Genomic DNA, 17663 nt, shown 5'->3' with positions numbered 1-17663 from the left:
CATTATCTTTGTCTGACATTTACAGTTTTTTAACACATCAACTCTTAAATTTATATTTCTTTACATTTCTTTCTTTTTCATTCCTTTCCCACAATTTGCTTTACATGACTCAATATTTCAAGGACACCTCGCTGCATCTCCAAGAATATTTCATGTTTCTTGGAAACTTTATTGTGAAATCCGGAAGCAGTTTTTTAACCCGGAAAAGGTTGCTGTTTACAGCGCAGCGTTTTCCGCCACAAAACGACAGTGATTTAAAGAAGTCTCAAGACTGCAACGGTAAGACATTGTTTAGAGGCTTTAAACTTTAAGTAAAGTATTAGTCCTTAACCAGAGACAGAGAATAAACGGGTTTCAGCCGCAGACTTTTATGCTAGCTCTACTTCAACTTGTTTTACAAATAAGGTAGAGTTAGCGTAGAAGCTAGCATTAGCTCACACAAATACACATGTGGATAAAACAATTCCCGTCTTCTGGGATTATTTATTTAGGCACTGATGTTGTTGTTGTTTAAGTAGGTCACCAACATTAACCCTAGTTCACAAATTACATATGTGTATAAGCTTCTTTAGGGATTTCCGGTCTCCTTTCTGGCCTTGTTCTTAAGCTGTAGGCAAATTCTCTTAACATGGCAAAAAAAAACAACAACAAGCAAACTGGAATTATGAGTAGTGTAATGTATCTCTAAATGGTCATTTTAATAAGATTAAAAATAAATGCGAAACCAAACTACGTGATGTGATAAATATGAAATATGATTACAAATGTCAGTGATCAGTGTTAACTTCACTGTTTTTGAGTGTCCAGCTATTAGTTAGATCTTTGGCTGCTGTGTACCTGGATTACTTAGGAGGGAAATGATACAGATCAAACCAGTTCTGAATCGTTCAAAAACAATTTTTAAAAAAATCTAACAATGGACCTTATGGACTGTACTAGTCAAGTGTCCAGTTCTGTAAGAAAAGTGGGCTGTTTTTCCCTTAAATTGTTCCAAAACTTCAAAACTGTCAAGTAATAAATCGATAATGGCATAATAATGTGAATTTTTTCCCTCTCAGAAGCCAATACACTTTAATTTAGCAAAGAACACTTAACACTGGAACCAGAAGATATTTTATATATCCAAAACAAAAGGGAACAGCAACAAAAAATAAAATAGAACGGAAATAATAATAAAAAAACACAACCGAAACTATCAACAAAAATGTATTATGATGTCTCTGTAAACAAAATTGCCCTTTAAAAAATATTCATCATCAGGATGGAAACTATTGAGCTCCTTTTAATTCATCGTGTGATCATTTGAGTACTGGTAATTGCTTATTGTGACAGGCGTTGCTGTAAACCAAAACCTGAAGTTACTGATTATCAAAAGGTGCTGTTCTCAGCAGAATCTTTGTGTTTACTTAATTTGTTCCTTTGTTTTATTGTTATTTCTAGAGGGATGGATTCTCCAGTCAGAAGTGAAAGCTCCAGTGCTAAACAAACAGAGAGAAATGGTAACATCTATTTCTTAGTCTCCTTTATTTCTAGTAGTTTATATATCTAATATATGTGTTGCTCTTTCTCTGTGTCTGTAGGACCTTCAGATGATGAGTCCAGTCCAGGAGCACAGGGGCCTCAGCCAGCTAATGCAAGGGAGAGATGCTCTAAGAAGGAATCCTCTCCAGAAGGCAGTAACAAATCTAAGAGCTCCACCGCAAGTAGCTCAGACGACAGCAGCAGTGATGATGATGCACATCAAAGTGCTCTAGTGAAGATTAGGAGCAGTGTGGCACAGTTACCAGTAAGATGACTTTCATCTTCCCACAATAGGAGCTAGAAAGTTAAAGTTCAAAGACACATTTTTTCTAAAGTAGCATGTTTTTCTGCTTGTCTGATGTTCCCAGGGTACCGGTAATTTAATTTCGTCCTGTTGTTCTGATTTGTATTACCAGTTGGAGGTTAGAAGAAATGGTACTTAAATGTTTATTTACTTTTCTGCTGTTCTTCCAGCGAGTCAGGTCCAAAGAGAGTGACAGATCCTCATCTAGAGAGAGTAAACGGTCCATGGAAGAAGACGGATCTGAGTCCAAAGAAAACAACCGATCCAAATCCAGAGAGAGAGACGGATTGAAGTCTAAAGGATGTGAAAGGTCGGGATCCAGATCCAGCCGAGAGGATAGATCCAGATCCAGGGAACGAAGAAGGTCCAGGTCCAAGTCCAGATCCAGAGAACGTGGAAGATCACGGTCTAGATCAAGAGGACGGGAAAGATCCAGATCTAAGGGGCGAGACAGATCCAGGTCAAGAGGACGGGATCGTTCCAGATCCAGAGAAAGAGACTGGAACAGAGACCGCTTCGATAGGAGACGCTACCCTCGGTAAGATACAGAGACACAGAGTACCAGTCAGACTTATAAACATGAGACTTTCTGTTTGACCGGTCCAAAGAGCCATATGTTCGACTTAAACCACATATAAAAACTTTTTTGATGAATAATCAACTTTGGCAAAATCCTATCAACAAAACATAAGACAAAACATTATTTATCTCTGTTACAAGAAGGTGTGGAAATGTTTTTGAGATTATTGTGTCATGATTGAATGCTTAAAATCTAAACTATGTGTGTAATTAACTTATTACAATATTCACACTATAAGACATTTAAATCTGATCTAAGTAAATAATCTGTGAAATATGTTTTATTGGAAATAATTTGTTGATGCTTGTAGCATATTCTTTGAAACCTAAGCGCACTGTACCACTAGTCTCGGTGATGGCAGCATCATGCTGAGCATTTGCTTCAATGCCAGTGGCTCAGCAGATAGAAGAAAGGAGGATGACCACTTCTAACATTTTCAACTTTATCTCAGATCAACAACCAAATCCTGACATTGTTTCAATGTTTGACATTGAGTCAAACATTGAAATGTGTTTTTGCAACAGATAAAGACAGCTAAACTTCCTAAAGCTCGTTCTCTTCCAGAAAACCAGTCAGTCTGAGTGAAGTTTACCATTTCTGGTGAGAAACATGCTCCAGTAGTGTGCTATGTTCCTCTGCAATTTACAAAAAGAACATTTCAAAAGCATGGGGTATGGGTCCGGTTTGCTTCTCTGCCTTTATAAATGACCTAAAAACTTCTCCTTTCATCTGTGTACAGAGATCGCTACGACGACCGACGCGACGACAGGGACAGACGTTTTGATCGGCGAGCCAACAGAGATGAAGATTCAGAGCGCAGGAGGCGGGGCCGGTCTGGCTCCCCTCCAGCAGACAAGGAGCCGGCTGCCGGCGAAGAGCCGCCGGTCAAGAAGAAAAAGGAGGAGCTGGACCCGATCCTGACGAGGACCGGCGGCGCTTACATCCCGCCGGCCAAACTGCGCATGATGCAACAGCAAATCACAGACAAGAGCAGGTAAGATTGGGTTTATTCCTTTTCACCTCCTGATCGTCGATTAGTCTTAATAAAACTACAAACCTTTTTTACTGTTTGTCTTCTGGTACTTTTGTTTCAAATTTTGTTGAATCATGTTGAACGGCAGGCTGCTACTGACATCAATTATCTCTATCCGTTGACATTGCATAATCACTGATGCCTCGCCCTTTTTCACAGCCTGGCCTATCAGAGGATGAGCTGGGAAGCTCTGAAGAAGTCCATCAACGGTCTGATCAACAAAGTCAACGTGTCCAACCTTGTGAACATCATCCAGGAGCTGCTGCAGGAAAACATTGTCAGGGGAAGGCAAGCAATTATTTAACTGTACAGTAGTGCAAATTCTGGTTTATGTTTTAATTTTCAAAATATTTCCTAGATGTAGAACATGTAATAGCAAGCAGAAAGAGGTTTGCCGTTTGTATGCTGCCCATTTGTAACTTTTCGACTGGTCCTCCGTCTGTCTGCTAGGGGCCTTCTGGCTCGGTCAGTGCTGCAGGCCCAAGCAGCTTCTCCCATCTTCACTCATGTGTACGCTTCCGTCGTGGCCATCATCAACTCAAAGTTCCCACAGATCGGCGAGCTGATCCTTAAACGCCTCATCTTAAGCTTCAGGAGGAGCTATCGGCGCAACCTCAAGGTATCCCGTCAGTCAGGCTTCAAGGATTAACAACCAATTACATTTCTGGCTTTTTTCTTTATCTTCTGTGGTGAAGTAATAAACTTCTTTGGAAATTTTGGGTTTTTAAATGGCATGCTTAAATGTAGTGATGATGTTCTGTGGCTTCTCCTAGTTGTGATCCATGTAGGACTGAAACGATTAATTGAATTAATTGTGATTAATCGATTTAGCAATCGATTAATCGTTACCTGGGGTATACAGACTCTAAAAATAGTAATTTGGTTTAATATCTTTCTTTGCTTTCTTTGCAGATATTATTATTTTTTTCCTTTATCTACAAATGGTCAAGCATAAACTACAGGGATGCTATCTTATTGCATTTCAGGCATTTACCGTACATTTTTATTTTCGAATTTTAGAAAATCATTGCAATATTTGCTTATTTGCACTTTTTAACATATTTGTAATATTGTGCAAAAAACGCTTTAGTGATGAAATGGATAAACCTGCAGAATGTGCCAATTTTTTTATGCAATCGATCGATTAATTGGTAAATAAAATCAGTTTTATTCGCAGTCCTACTTGTGACCCTTCTCAATAATGTTCTAGTCAATTCTAGCCTAGTTTAAATGTTCTTTCAGGTGAATTCATTCAGAGTCCTAAAAATAGCAAATGTGTCCTTTCAGAGAAGTGGTTTTCGAATGAATGAGCAGTTTGAATGTGACAGATTCACCTTTGTTCCCAGAGGTGGAAGTTTTCCAACATGAACAGGTGGAGGCGATGCGAGTCCAAATTACTGAGCAGAGAAGGATTTGGAGCTAAATGAGAGACATAACTGGCAGAGGAGGAAGCTTTAATCATAACCTAGAATGTGTTTTCATGTGCTGCTGTCGAAGTTTGTACAATCTGTTCGCTTTTTAAAGGAGATAATTCAGCAGAGGAACGCTATTCGCTCTCACCGTAAAACTTAATGCTTTGCAATGTTTATTGGTTTTGGAAAAAGTTGTTCATTAAAGCGTCTTCTTACAGCAACAGTGCCTGACGGCCTCAAAGTTTGTGGCTCATCTCATCAACCAGAACGTGGTAGGTCCCGATTTCTCCTTCCCATGCAGTTAGAGTGTCGATGAGCGAGTCTAACGAGGTCATTTGTGTGTGTGTGAGAGTTTGTGTTGCATCTCACTCCGCTCCTCCCTCAGGCCCACGAGGTTTTGTGTTTGGAGATGCTCACTCTGCTGCTGGAGCGTCCGACTGACGACAGCGTGGAGGTGGCCATCTCTTTCCTCAAGGAGTGTGGACTCAAATTGACCGAGGTCTCACCCCGTGGAATCAATGGTACACTCCATCAGCAGCTATTGACATTGTATCATCTGCATAGATAGGTCAGCACAGGTTTAGATATACCAGGGTTCCAACGCAGCGCAGAATAACATGAAACCTGATTCAGGTGTGTTCCAGATCTGGATAAGTAAAAAGAAAATAGTCTGTCAATATTTGCATTTCCAGACTCCATCTATCCATCCATTAATAATCGATCCATCCATCTTTCTGTTTTATTATCTCCCATCTATTCTTTTGTTCAACATCCATTAAATAATTGGTCCTTCCATCCTCAGTCCATTTGTTTTTCCATTATGGCAAGGCCTGGAAAAGTCAGGGATTTAATTGTTTTCACTACTTTTCAGATCTAAAATCTATCATCAATGGCTAAAAGCAGATTGGGAAATGTTTCTGTTTCCAAACTTTTCTTTTCTTTATCTCTCCTGTTCTCTGAAAGCTGTGTCCCCCCTTCTCTTTGTTTTTTCAAATGTTCATTCATCCATTCCTTTTACTTCTTATATCTTTCCTTCCTTCCTTTTTTCCTTTCTCCTGTCTTTTTCCTGCGATCTATCCTTTTTGTGCCTTGTTTCTTCCATCCTTTTTTCTCCGTCCTTCTTTCAATAATTTCTTCTTTGTGTCCTTCTTTTCTTTAAAAATCCCTCTTTGTTGTGTTCTTTCAGCCTTGCCTCCATCCTTCCTTGTCCATTTTCTTTCTTTCCTTTTGATCCTCCTTCCTCCTAGCTTCATGTTTTTGCAGATTAATTGTTTAAGGGCAGCAAGTTGTAGAAATATTTCCCCTAAATTTATAGGTACTTGATTATCTTACGTATTAATGTGAACTTAAATGACTAGGAAGTCTGGAAAAAATATGGAATTTTTACATGGATTAATGTATAGGACTCCTGTTATCTGCCCGTCTATTGAGCATTTCTGCTTTCAATTACAGAGTTTTAACCTTAAAACCTGCTGAATGTTTAAACAAAAAATGTCTTTCTTTCTTGCAGCAATATTTGAGCGTCTCAGGAATATCCTCCATGAATCGTCCATTGACAAAAGGGTCCAGTACATGATTGAGGTGATGTTTGCCATCAGGAAGGATGGTTTCAAAGATCATCCCGTCATCCCTGAAGGCCTGGACCTGGTGGACGAGGACGACCAGTTCACCCACATGCTGCCGCTGGATGACGAGTACAACCCAGAGGATATCCTCAGTAAGAAGAAGAGAAAGGGGAAGGGGTTGCTTCATCTAGACATGTGTTTGTGTAAGCATTATCGTCGTTTGTGTGTTCATGTAGACGTGTTCAAGTTGGACCCAGACTTCCTGGAGAACGAGGAGAAATACAAAACCATCAAGAGAGGTGAGAACGTCCTTCACTTTGAGGCGCAGTCCAGTTCACGGTGTCCTCTGCCACAGTTTGACCAATCAGCTGTGGCCTTCTGTCAGATATCCTGGATGAAGGCAGCAGCGATTCAGGAGAGGAGGGAGATGGCAGTGACGATGAAGAGGAGGAGGAAGATGAGAATGAGGAAGCGGGAGAAGGTAAGATTAACGAAGAGAAGTCGCTGCTGTTTTTAATTAAAGGTTATCCTAACAATGTTGAAATGATATAGATAAGTGTTTTAAATGATTTTGTCATTGTTATATTTTTGGGTTTAGGATTTAAGCATCTGCAGTTTTAAACTCCATATTAAAAGTAAAATGGCTTTTAAAAGAAAATTTAATGATGACATGGCTTCAATGTTTGTGTATAAAAAAAAATGTAAGATTCAGTGGTTTTTGTATCCAATCAGGAAAAAAAATTACTTTGTAGCTTTTTGTGACCGTTGCTCTAAAAAATAATTTGATCTGGTTTGTTGGGGAAAAAACTCCCTCTGGTCCTTATCATAAGAAGCTTTTTGATCTCAACCAGTGAAGAGTTATTAGCTGATCAGAAGTGTATATGTTATTAAATTTGATTACATTTGGGATGTTTACAACATAAGTGTGTGAATTAGTTTTATTTATATGATCTTTGTAATATTCTGATAAGCATTGGGTAAAAAACATTTATTAACTAGTCAAACTGCTCTTTCCCTCTCTCCCAGATGAGAAGGTCACCATCTTTGACAAGACAGAAGTCAACCTCGTCGCTTTCAGAAGAACCATTTATCTCGCTATTCAGTCCAGGTACACACACACAACTTCATATTTCTTCTATAGCAGGTCGATAAATATATTTTATCAAGTAGTCAAATTTTTGTTTTTTGAAAGTTTTAGATTTGGAAAATCTGGATTTTTTTTTTTTCCCCAACAATGACCATAGTTCAGAGTGATGTCAGCATGCCCTAAGTTTTTTAACAGATTCTATTTACTTGAATTCAAGTCAATTCAACAACTTTTTTTTAATTTTTTTACGGGAATAAAGTCTTAATATTACACAAATATTGCAGTCATGGTAAAATGAGAATAAAGTCATATGACAACAATTATAAAATAATATGAGAATAAATCAATAAATATTACCAGAATAAATCATATCTAAGAAAGATATTAGGAGGATGAGGTTATAATTTTATGAGAACACCCAACACAAAAAATAACCCAAAAATTAACTATCCAAGCTTTTATTTTTTTACATTAAAATTACTTTTTTGTTTTTATCATAATTTTAAGATGTTCTTTTTTTTGGTAATATTATGACTATATTCTCATAATTAAACAAAAATTATCATAGCCAAGCCCTAATACAGTGTTATACAACTCACAGAAGGGTTGATTGAAATAGAAGCCACTTTGTAGAAAATATTTTCTGTCATTTCTAATAAAAAATGTGATCTGGTATGAAAAACATCAATGATTTCCTTTTTAGTTGAAATCGCCCAGCCCTTTGTATTGGCATCCATTCATTTTAGTAACTGCATTTAAACCTAACCCTACAAAAACAGGGGGGTCCACTGCATTAGGCCTGGGCTTTGGCCCCCATAAGTCCCACCTATCTTGAGAACATTGATAAATATGCCAGAGCATGTCCTGAACAGAATAGCTAAACGACTACACACACACACACACACACACACACCTACCTAACTCTGCCTCAGAGATGCACATTGGCACAGTTGATGACTCAGTTTTGTCTCTGGGTGTTGGCAGTTACTCACAGCTCCTGCTATATTTGATTGAGTTGGACGGTTATTTAAGGCTGAGAGAGAGTGAGGCTGTTTTTGTGAGAGACAGTTTTAATATAAGACGACTGAAAATAGAGATTTTAGGAGTGCTGTTGCTTCCAGACATGCTTCTATAATGCTGTAATGATTGGTGTTTTGGTCACAGTGAATGTCATCTCCTTAATAAATATCCTCACAGAGGTGGCCCTAAACATGCTAGCCTGCACAGTTGCCCTGGTTTCCCCAAAGAAGATATGACAGGTTATAATGATAAAGATGAAATAGCTACGGAGGTCCATTATTGACACATTTGCAGTTTGGTTTATATGTGTGTTGTTTTTGCAGCTTGGACTTTGAGGAATGCGCTCACAAACTGATCAAGATGGACTTTCCTGACACCCAAACAGTAAGTCTATGAACAGAGAAAGGCTTGGGCTGATCAGTAATATAACCCACCTCATACACCTTTCAAAATCTGCTCTGGATTTATGTGAAAGACAAACACAAAGCAGTCCTTAATCATTGATAGTTGGTTCTTAAAATCATTATACAAATAGAAGTCTGATAGTTGCGGCATGCAGCTCATCGTTTGATCGGGCAGCAAAGATATTCCCGAAGGGTTTCGTGTTTTTATGTTCACTAAAAGGCGTTGTGACATTGCCAACGCGCACATGCTCCATGTTGCACCCAAGCATTTGTCTCAAGGGCCAATTTATGCCCTCAAGAGGCTCAGCTCAGCTAAATCAAATAGATGGCTTATTGCCAGGTTCGTGTTGAACTTCATGACATGCTGAGGAGGTAACTTCGCCAAAGTTGGAGCGGGGACCAATCTAAATCATGCAGGACACCCTGGCTTATGGTGGTCAGAGCTGGTTGCCCTACTTTTTTCTTCCTTAATTGTTGGTAATTATGCCTATTTTTTGTGTAAAAAGGTTTTGTACAGGGGTTTGACATCCTAAAAATGAAGCTAAATTGGTTTCGTTTTGCTTTAGCTGTCAACCAATCAGCATTAGTTTAACCAAAGAAACAGGACTGGGCTTTATTTGGTCTTTTTTTTTCACCCTCCTGTCAAAACAGTTGCACAGAGAGCTGCTAAATATCATAGCTACATTATGACGTCACTCTCTGTCTCCATGCTTCCCTTTATTATTTGACATTCTCTTCACATCAGCAGACGTAGAGGATGAATGATGCCACAGCGCTGTTGGACATCTTACTGTCTGAGGTTTCAGTCTTTTAAGTACTTAAATCCAAAGCCATGTTCTGTAATTGGTTACAGGTTATTTTGAATATTCTTTTATCACATTCTGAATCATTTTTTTAGTTTTAGCTTAAAAAAAGATTCAAGCTTTATTAAAAATCCACCTTACATTATTTTACTCAATGCAGCGTGAAATCTGCCGTCCTTCTGATTGATATATATGCAGACAAATTTATCATATATTTTTTTTACCACAGCTAAATGCCTCTCTATTCTACGCAACTATATTTTATGTAGCTTCTTCAGCTAATAGTTTGACGTCCTTTTGTGACCAGTTGTTAAAACTCCCAAAAAAAGGATTAACATTTTAACTGACTCCTCAGTCACATGACTTGCCATCCTTTGTGTCTGCAGCTTCATCTGTGTGTGTGGTCCTCGGGTCACATTAGTGTAATGATAATGGTTGGGTTCAGACGTTGATAGTTGCCGGTCAGCTGTGTGTGTCTGTCTGTATAATTGTGAGGATAAATTTGATTGCTTAATGGGCTTTAGATATAAACGCTGTCTTTTTTTCTAGACAGTTGGATTTAGTTTAAAGCACATGTGTCAAACTCAACGTCCGTGGGCCAAATCCGGCCCGCCATAGCTTTTTATGTGGCCCTCTGGATTCTAAACTAAACACTAAGTGTGATTTAAATATTATATTATCAGTCAAATCAATGCAGTTTTGATCTATTTACTGCTACATTATGTAATTTAGGGGGAATTTCCATGCAAAATCAACAAATTGTGCTAGCTATTGGGAGTTTATTGCAGATCTTTCCCAAAAACTGTCAAAAACTTTCTTACTTGTACTAAACAGCTGTCTCAACTTTAATTGATGTCAGACTATAGTCCACAATCTATACAGCGAGTAATAAAATGTCGCATTTACCGTCCAAATTAGTACCACAAACACTTCGATTTTTATTGCAATAACTGGCCCTTTAAGAGCATTCATGATCTTGATTTGGCCGAAAACGAAAATGAGTTTGACACACCTGGTTTAAAGTGTTTGAAAACGCTTGAAGCTGTTTTCTCAGGTGTAATTGGTTTTAGACTAATTGTCTTCTAGAAATGGTCTAAAGTGATAACTGGCCAAAAGCTTTCATCTTGAAAAGTAATCAAACTAGAACATCTTTTAACTTTTTTTTTTACTTCATAATATCTTAATTATGAATTGAAAACTATTGACGACGTAAAAATGTGACTGTGAGTTTGTTTATAGACGTCTAAGTGTGAAAAATCAGCATCAAAGGTGAAGGTTTTAATCTCCATGACAAAGTCGCTAAGTTGGCACTTGCAATGACGTCTTTGAAGGGAGGAATGGTCTTCACCTCTGGGACAGCTGGATAAAAGTCTCTGTGCCTAAGGTGAACATTTCAGAGCAGAAATTGTGTTCACCTTACACACAATGATCAACATAATGAATAACATGCTGTTTATTTAGCACTTTTAGGTTCAAATCCTGTCTTGAATTAGTTAATTCTGCATGTTCCAAACCCTAGATTGATTGTTTGTTGAAAGCAGAGAGGAATGAACGTCATGCTGTGTGTTTTTTCGTCCTCTTCTCCGACAGCCGCCCCCTCAGATGCAGCTTTACTATCTCAAACTTTGTTTTATACAGAATGTGTTTGAACAAGAGCAAACACCTGCTGTGCTCTGCAGTGACTCTCCGCGCAAACATTCAGACATAAAAGCCGCGTGTTTTTAAGAGAGGTCAGAGCTGTCGGCCTTGTCACTCATCATCAAGGCTGAATCACTCACAACAGCTGCGACACACACTTTCGAAGGCGCTTGTCCACCGACACGCCTTACCCGCTCCTGATGCCTCACGCTGCCGTGTCCGCTCAAGTGTTTACTGCACCAGAACTGCGCTGGTATTGAAGCTGTCACATCAAAGTCAAGAAAAATCAACGCGTCTCCTTTAACCCACTCTGCACAAATAGGCAGCTGATGAATCCTCATGAGACGCGTAGGACTGCTCCAGTCAGGCGGCGTTTTGCCAGCTCTCAGCAGAGTTTTAATTACACATTTAACTACCTGCTGTAGAGCCACAGAACTAAACTCATGCAGTTATCCTTGCAGCAGCGCTCAGAAGTGGGGAGCCAACCGTTGGCAGATATAACTATGCGTGGGACAGATGTTGCAGATGAGAAGGCTGTTAACGCAGAATCACATCACAGCCAGCCAGCTGGTTAATACTCTTGTGAAAATTACGGCATAACTGCTTTGTCTAGTTCACATTGCTGCATAAACTCTCTCTCTCTCTTTCTGCTTTGGTTTTAGAAGTTTTAAGAAGCTAAAGATCAGAATCTAGTTTATACATAGAAAACCAAGACAAATCGGTCGACCTTCGTTCCAGAACATTTCAGTAGTAAAGCAATAAAACCTCATCTGTTTGATCAGTTAATGGCAATTTGTAAAGCAGATTGTCTAAGGCAGAGGTGCCCAAAGTCGGTCCTCGAGGGCCGGCATCCTGCATTTTTTAGTTTTCTCCCTGGTTTAACGCACCTGGATCAAATGATGGCTCGTTAGAAGGCCTAAGAAGATCACTAACATGCTGAAAAGGTTGGTGGTACTACCAGGGAGAGAACTAAAACGTGCAGGATGCCGGCCCTCGAGGACCGACTTTGGACACCCCTGGTCTAAGGAAACCATGTTTCTGCAGTTCCTGCACCCTAAGCCAGGGGCCTCGAACTCCAGTCCTCAAGGGCCGATGTCCCGCAACTTTTAGATGTCTTTCTGCTTCAGCACACCTGGCTCCAATATTAGCTCATTAGCAGAGCTCTGTAGAGCTTGACTGCATGCTGGTGAGGCATTTCAGCCATTTAATACAAGTATGCAGGGCAAGGGACACATCTAAATGTTGCAGGATATCATCGGCCTTTGTGGACTGGAGTTTGAGACCACTTCAAAAAGCACTTATCTGGCACTTATAGTACTTTCTAAAAGTTTTTATAATTTCATTCAATAGCTATTACGTACTGTTGAGGGTAAAGTAAAAAGTTCTTCACGGTTAACTACTTTGTTTTGGTCTATCATAATAAATCAAGAACATTTTGAGTTGATTTATTTTTTTACGTTCTGTTTGAATCGCACGGCTTTCGGAGCAAACCGTAATAATTTGGGGAACCAACATTGAGATGGGGGAGAAAAATGTATGAAACTCATCAGACCACTTAACCAGGATGTAAATTATCAGACAAAGATCAAGCATTGTTTCTTTATTTCATTCTTAGTTTCTTTAAAAAATAAAACGTATTCCCTACATCGTTCTAAAAAAATAATGTTTTGAGATAAACTTGTATGTTTCTTGAAATCCAATAAAAACCTCCTGATTCTTTCATCTAAAGCAAAACTGACTTCAACAATTGTTCTTGTTGAATTTGCTATGTGATCAGACCTTTACAATACTTATTCATTTTGATATGAAACTCTATTTTGACTGTGCAGGCGTGACAGAAACATATTTGCTCGTATCAACGATGTTTTTTGTGTTTGTGTGTGAACAGAAAGAGCTGTGTAACATGATCCTGGACTGCTGTGCACAGCAGAGGACCTACGAGAAGTTCTTCGGTCTGCTTGCAGGGGTGAGACGCACAATCACCACACTCTGACATTAATACACTTAAAGTTGTTAAAGGTGATGAGTAGTTGTTTGAATTTGCATTTCTTTTGTAAATCTGGTGAAAATACTATTTGCCGATATGTGCGGATCATAACAAAAAGCAATATGCACTATGAGCTGAGCTAAAGCAGAAGCACTTGTTGAAGAATATTAGTGAAAAGATGCGTTAAAGTGATGGAGTAAAGGCATTAAATTAATCATGTAATTAATGAGTTACAGGCGTTAAGTCTAAGGGTTAAAACAGAGGTATAAGAAGTCGAAGTGAAAGCAGACACTTTCTTCTGAAGGTGAACGGTCTGCATATTCTTTGGCACATAAGAGAAAAGTTAAAAAAGCCTAGAAGGTTAAATCCATTGACATGCACAGTTTTGAATGAAGTAGCTTAAGAAAGGAAAACGACTACCTTTAATGTATTGTGAAAATGAATGCAAAGTCTATTATGTGCTAAAAGTAGATAGACAATTAAAAGTATGCACCGTTAGCTGGTATTCTTTTAACATATTATGTGCCAATATTGGTTCTAGTAATAACTTGAGCTAACATTAGCATTCTGGCTAACAATGGAAAAGTGATCTGTCATGATAAAATTAGGTTATTTTTTTTCCCCTATTCTTCCTGCTATTTTCTTCCAAGAAAAAAAAGAAAAGAAAGAAAAAGGAGAACAACTTTGGTAATATATTTACCTTAGCTAATATGCGACTGTTGGCTAACATGCTATGAATAGCATGCTAGCTTTCAGTAGCTTACACAGTCTGCTAAACTAGCAGCTTGTATGCCATTATTAGCTACACTATTCACATTAGCATTTATAGCTAACATGCTAACTTCACACTTTCTTTGGAAAACTGTTGTATAATTATTTCTGGTTAAGACGCATGTGACTCAATTATGTTTGCACTAAGAAAAATTAGAGCGTTGACATTTATTAAGCTGTGTGCGTGTTTGTCTGTCTGGGTGCGCGTGTGTGTGTGTCTTTGTGTGTGTTGTCCGTATATTTTCAGAGGTTCTGTCTGTTGAAGAAGGAGTACATGGAGAGCTTCGAGGCCATATTTTCTGAGCAGTACGACACAATCCACCGACTGGAGACCAACAAACTGAGGAACGTGGCCCGACTGTTCGCTCATCTGCTCTACACAGACTCCGTGCCGTGGAGTGTAAGGACACACAGTCCGGTTTCATCACACATCAGAAGGTCCATCTTGGTCTGAGTGAACCAGTAGTGACAATTTCTCTTTGTTTTAAATGAATGTTTATCAGGTGTTGGAGTGTATCCGAATGAGTGAGGAGACCACAACATCATCTAGCAGGATTTTTGTGAAAATCCTGTTTCAGGAGCTCTGCGCCTACATGGGCCTCCCAAAACTCAACCAGCGGCTCAAAGACCCGTACGAACACACACATGCACACACCCACTCACGCACAGTTCAGTGTCTTAATAGAAGAACATAGTTTCTGTCCAATTGTAGAGATAAACAGATTAAACTATGACAATATATGCCTCATTGCTTTTAATAAATAGTTCCGTTTTTGTTGGGTGTTGGTCAGTTTCAGAAACCTGAGAGTAATAAGACACAGCATGAATACCTTTGCAATTTATGACTGCTTTAATTTTTCTGCTCCAGAAAATATATTTTAAGAATTTAATTATAGCTTATGTTCTAATGTTTGTTTTGCAGAACCCTGCAAACCTTCTTTGAGGGTCTTTTTCCTCGTGATAACCCCAGAAACACTCGCTTTGCCATCAACTTCTTCACCTCCATTGGACTGGGAGGCTTGACGTAAGTTACATAAACCCAGCGAGGCCAGGTTCTCATGTCTGACACGTCACTTTATCTGTGCGTGGGATCGTTAATCGTTTGCGCATCGTTTTTGCCGTCAGCGAGTAAATCTTGTGCAAACTTTCTTTCTCAGCGACGAGTTGAGAGAACACCTGAAGAACGCACCAAAGATGATCATGACTCAAAACCAGGAAGTTGAATCATCTGACTCGTCGTCCTCATCGTCGTCCTCGTCGTCGTCAGACTCTTCCTCCTCCGATTCCTCCAGCGAATCAGATTCTGACTCCTCATCCAGCAGCAGCAGCTCAGGTACGTCAGGCTAGAGTTTGTTTCCAGATGTTGATTTCTGCCAGCATCTCCCCTCCAAACCCGCATTTAATGGGTCCTACAGTTTAGTAAAAGTCAGCGGATACATAAAGTATAAAGACGACTCCTCAGTTCCTGAAAAGTAATTCATACCTCATAAAATGCTGCATATTTTTTTTATGTCACGACAAATTTAAAGTATTTTTACTACACTAGATTTATTTGACAGTCTTAACACAAAGTGAGACTTGGTTTTCAAATTAATTTTACAAATAAACTTTGTAAACTTTTAATGGAACACTGTTGAATCTGTTTTTGGAAAATGGAAAAGTGCAACATTCTTGATTAATCTGAACATATCTGCATGGCAAAATATGATAGTGGATGTATTTGACGGGAAGAAACACAAATTTAAACAAAAATTGAAATATTTTTACTCCTCTTGTATTTCTGCTGCGCAGTTATGTTACTGACTCATAAAATCCCACTCAAGTAAAATGAAGTGTGCGGGTGTGACGTGACAAAAGCTAATGTTTTCAGGAGGTATAAGTTGTTTCTAAATGAAAGAAAATTGGATTATTAAAATATAAAGTCTCTACTAGAGTTTTACCTACTCACATTATTCAAAAATGAGTCTGGAACTACAATTTCATCAACAAATAAAAAGTTTATTAATAGAATTTAGCATTTTAGTGCGTATGTGAACATCTTGGTCTCTGTAGATTCTTCTTCTTCCATTTAAACTTTCCATTTAAACAGTTCATTTGTTATCTTTGTACAGATATTTGACTAAAGTAAAATTTTTCTTTATTGATCTAACTTTCTAAACTTTTTTTTTTATTTGACAGTTATTGTTGTTCAGGCTGGTGCATCGTCTGTAGTCTTCAGCTCTTTTATTTCCCTGCTTCATTTCTGCTGTAAAACACAGTGGAGCTGAGAACTTGTTTTCCGAGTCATTAGTTTCTCTTCCCTGCATGGCTGCGAAACGCATTTAAAAAGCCTTTGGGTTAAACAGACTACAAAGAAACTTTTAGAGCTGATTCTACGGAACGAGGATGGGTTGAGAACCTGCTGCAGCCTGACTGCAGACATAAAATCCTGCTGGTCAGGTCCAATATGTAGCCATAGACTTTGTTCAGTAGCAGTAAAGCTGCAGTTGTTATGCATGTGTGGAGCAACAAATTTAATTGGGCTTGCATATTGGTGTCTGTTCTTAGAATAAAGTTACATAATTTGCCTGTTTCTTACCAAATGATAATTTACACATTAAACTTTTTATTCATGGGAAGAATCTGTTATAATTCCTCTCCTTGTTTTGTCTTCCAGATGTTGACAGCAAACGCAAGAAGAAGAGAAAGGGACGCGTCGAAGAGAAGAAGAAGAAAGGAAAGGACAAGAAGAAGAAGGAGAAAGTGGACAAGAGGCGAAAAGGAGGCAGGAGCGACAACGACAATGACGTGGAGAAGCAGGCGAAGAAGGACAGGAGGGACCGTGAGCGTGAATTGGACGAGCGCGCACGCGGGGACGCCCCGGGACGAAGGCGTGAGGACAGGTCGGAGGAAGAGGAGCGGCAGGAGGAAGAGGGCCGGAGACGAAAAGCGGACAGACAAAGAGATGATGACAGTGAAAGAAACAGAGGAAGAGAAGGGGACAGAGGGAGAGACAGAGACAGTGGGCGAGGGAGAGAGAGAGAGTATGAAGACAAGAGAGAGAGGGAGGGAGACAGAGAAAGGGACAGAGAGAGGAATAAAGAGAACAGAGACAGGAACAGAGAGAGGGAGGAGAGGAAGAGGAGATGAAGTGATGGACTGATGACTGACAGATGAGGGGAAGCTTCCCTCTTTCTCTCCTGTCATCCTTCTTTACCCCCTGCTGACTTTATACTGTCATAAACTCGGACCCGTCGTTCTGTTTCCCCCTCAGCCTGTTTTCTATTGTTGATTTTTGATGTTTATTAAATCAGGAAAAAAAACATTAAAGTTGCTGTAGATGTTTTTGATTAATTTTGTTTCCAATTTCTTTGACTCTTAATTGGAGAAACAGTTGTTCTCACCGTTAGGATTGATCCGTTCAGTCTAGGGTTGACGGGACTGATACTGCTTCCCAGTTGCACTCAGAACTGGGAAATTCCAACTTCCCAGTCTGAAAAATCAACTGGAATGTTCTCAGATTTGAATTTCTCACTGGGAACCTGGGAGCAACTCTGAC

The 17663-nt window shown here is 39.1% G+C and overlaps 1 protein-coding gene across 1 annotated transcript; it reads left to right on the top strand.

Annotated features, from left to right (window-relative positions):
• The first annotated feature begins 180 nt into the window (after window positions 1-180).
• cwc22 (CWC22 spliceosome associated protein homolog) lies at window positions 181-17458 on the top strand. The gene is made up of 20 exons (XM_032568101.1): window positions 181-279; window positions 1441-1499; window positions 1581-1786; window positions 1996-2363; window positions 3145-3399; window positions 3598-3726; window positions 3889-4057; window positions 5069-5122; window positions 5236-5371; window positions 6361-6567; window positions 6652-6714; window positions 6801-6896; window positions 7442-7523; window positions 8846-8906; window positions 13256-13333; window positions 14373-14525; window positions 14629-14756; window positions 15048-15149; window positions 15283-15458; window positions 16782-17458. Exons 2-20 carry the CDS (start codon window positions 1445-1447, stop codon window positions 17252-17254), a joined length of 2991 nt encoding a protein of 996 aa, XP_032423992.1. The 5' UTR covers window positions 181-279; window positions 1441-1444; the 3' UTR covers window positions 17255-17458.
• The last annotated feature ends 205 nt before the right edge of the window (window positions 17459-17663 follow it).

The sequence above is a fragment of the Xiphophorus hellerii genome, chromosome 7 (genome assembly GCF_003331165.1).
Source record: "Xiphophorus hellerii strain 12219 chromosome 7, Xiphophorus_hellerii-4.1, whole genome shotgun sequence".
NCBI lineage: Eukaryota > Metazoa > Chordata > Actinopteri > Cyprinodontiformes > Poeciliidae > Xiphophorus > Xiphophorus hellerii.
This window is presented reverse-complemented; position numbering and strand designations above follow the sequence as displayed.